The sequence below is a fragment of the Belonocnema kinseyi genome, chromosome 3 (genome assembly GCF_010883055.1).
Source record: "Belonocnema kinseyi isolate 2016_QV_RU_SX_M_011 chromosome 3, B_treatae_v1, whole genome shotgun sequence".
NCBI classification, from domain to species: domain Eukaryota; kingdom Metazoa; phylum Arthropoda; class Insecta; order Hymenoptera; family Cynipidae; genus Belonocnema; species Belonocnema kinseyi.
In genome coordinates, this window is record NC_046659.1 from 35403815 (window position 1) to 35405053 (window position 1239).

The window sequence follows — 1239 nt, forward strand, 5'->3', positions numbered from 1 at the left end:
GACCATTATCACAAGAAAATATTAGGAGTTTCAGAGCCAAAAGTAATACTGGACAAAATAATTGAAGTAAGGCAAATTGAATCTAACACGACAAAAACTAACTCTAGACAAAAGCTCTACAATCAAAAAAGAGCAAAAGGTCAGAGAGCTGCAGACTTTTGTGATAAGTTTGATGAAGTCCTGAAAGAACTAGAAGTCTGCAGCCCTCAAGCACCAATTTCAGAGGACGAAAAAAAGGCAATTTTCTACCATGCGGTGAAAGACACAAGTCCTGTACTCGTGTCTGCCCGCATGGTGAGAAATCAAACGGGAACTGACATGAAATACGAAGAAATGAAAAACTGTATTTTACAGTCTGATGCAGAGCGTGTCGAAGTAAACTTCCACATGAATCCACAGGATGCTGCCAAGGCCAATGCAGCAGCAAAAGAAAAACGGCAGACAATTCAGAGGCGCAGGGAAAATACCTGCAACAGATGCAACAGAGAAGGACATTGGAGGTCGCACTGTCCATGGGAAGGCACTGACAAGTGGTTTTGTTACAAATGTAACGGGGATAGAAACCACCACCCAATGGAATGTCCAAAGAAAATTCAGAGGTATGATGGTCAAAATAATTATAGTAATAGAGGTAGAGGCAACGGTAGAGGCAGAGGTTGAGGCAGGGGTAATAGGGGTTTCAGAGGGAATTCAAGGTTCCACCCATATAACAGCAGAACCAACCAGGGTACTGCCAAAGTTCAACAAGCAGGTGAGACAAATATAACCTATCAAACGAGTAATAATATAAGCTTCATTGCGGACTCGGGAGCGACCGAGCATATAATTAAAAAGGGTCTAATTCTAAGAGATTACGTTAGTTCAGAGGGCGAAGAAATTAAAAGCGCGAACAGTAATAAAAAGGCTAATCTTAAAATAGATGGCAGAGGCAATTTATACTTAAATACACATAATTCAGAGAAACTCATACATCTAAAAAATGTCATAGCAGCATCCAATATATCAGATAACCTGCTTTCTTTAAGAAAGTTTGCAGATGCAGGTTATGGCATATATCTGGATGATGAAAAATTGAGTATTTTTGATAAGGAAACACATGAAGAGTACATAACAGGGATTGATCAAAAACCAAATTGGGTAATTAAATTCAATGTTCAAATTGATGAAGCAGATAAAACGTGTCTTAATTATACAGTAAGAGCCAGCCTGGTTTCAATAGAAGATTTCCTGTCGCAATCT

At 39.1% G+C, this 1239-nt stretch overlaps 1 protein-coding gene across 1 annotated transcript in view; it reads right to left on the reverse strand.

Annotated features, from left to right (window-relative positions):
• Positions 1-690: 690 nt before the first annotated feature.
• LOC117169771 (secreted RxLR effector protein 161-like) overlaps positions 691-1239 on the reverse strand; it is a 1208-nt gene continuing 659 nt past the window's right edge. Inside the window, exon 2 of the mRNA XM_033356279.1 lies at positions 691-767. Within this exon, the coding sequence (XP_033212170.1) occupies positions 691-767 (77 nt within the window). The remainder of the gene's footprint in view (positions 768-1239) is intronic.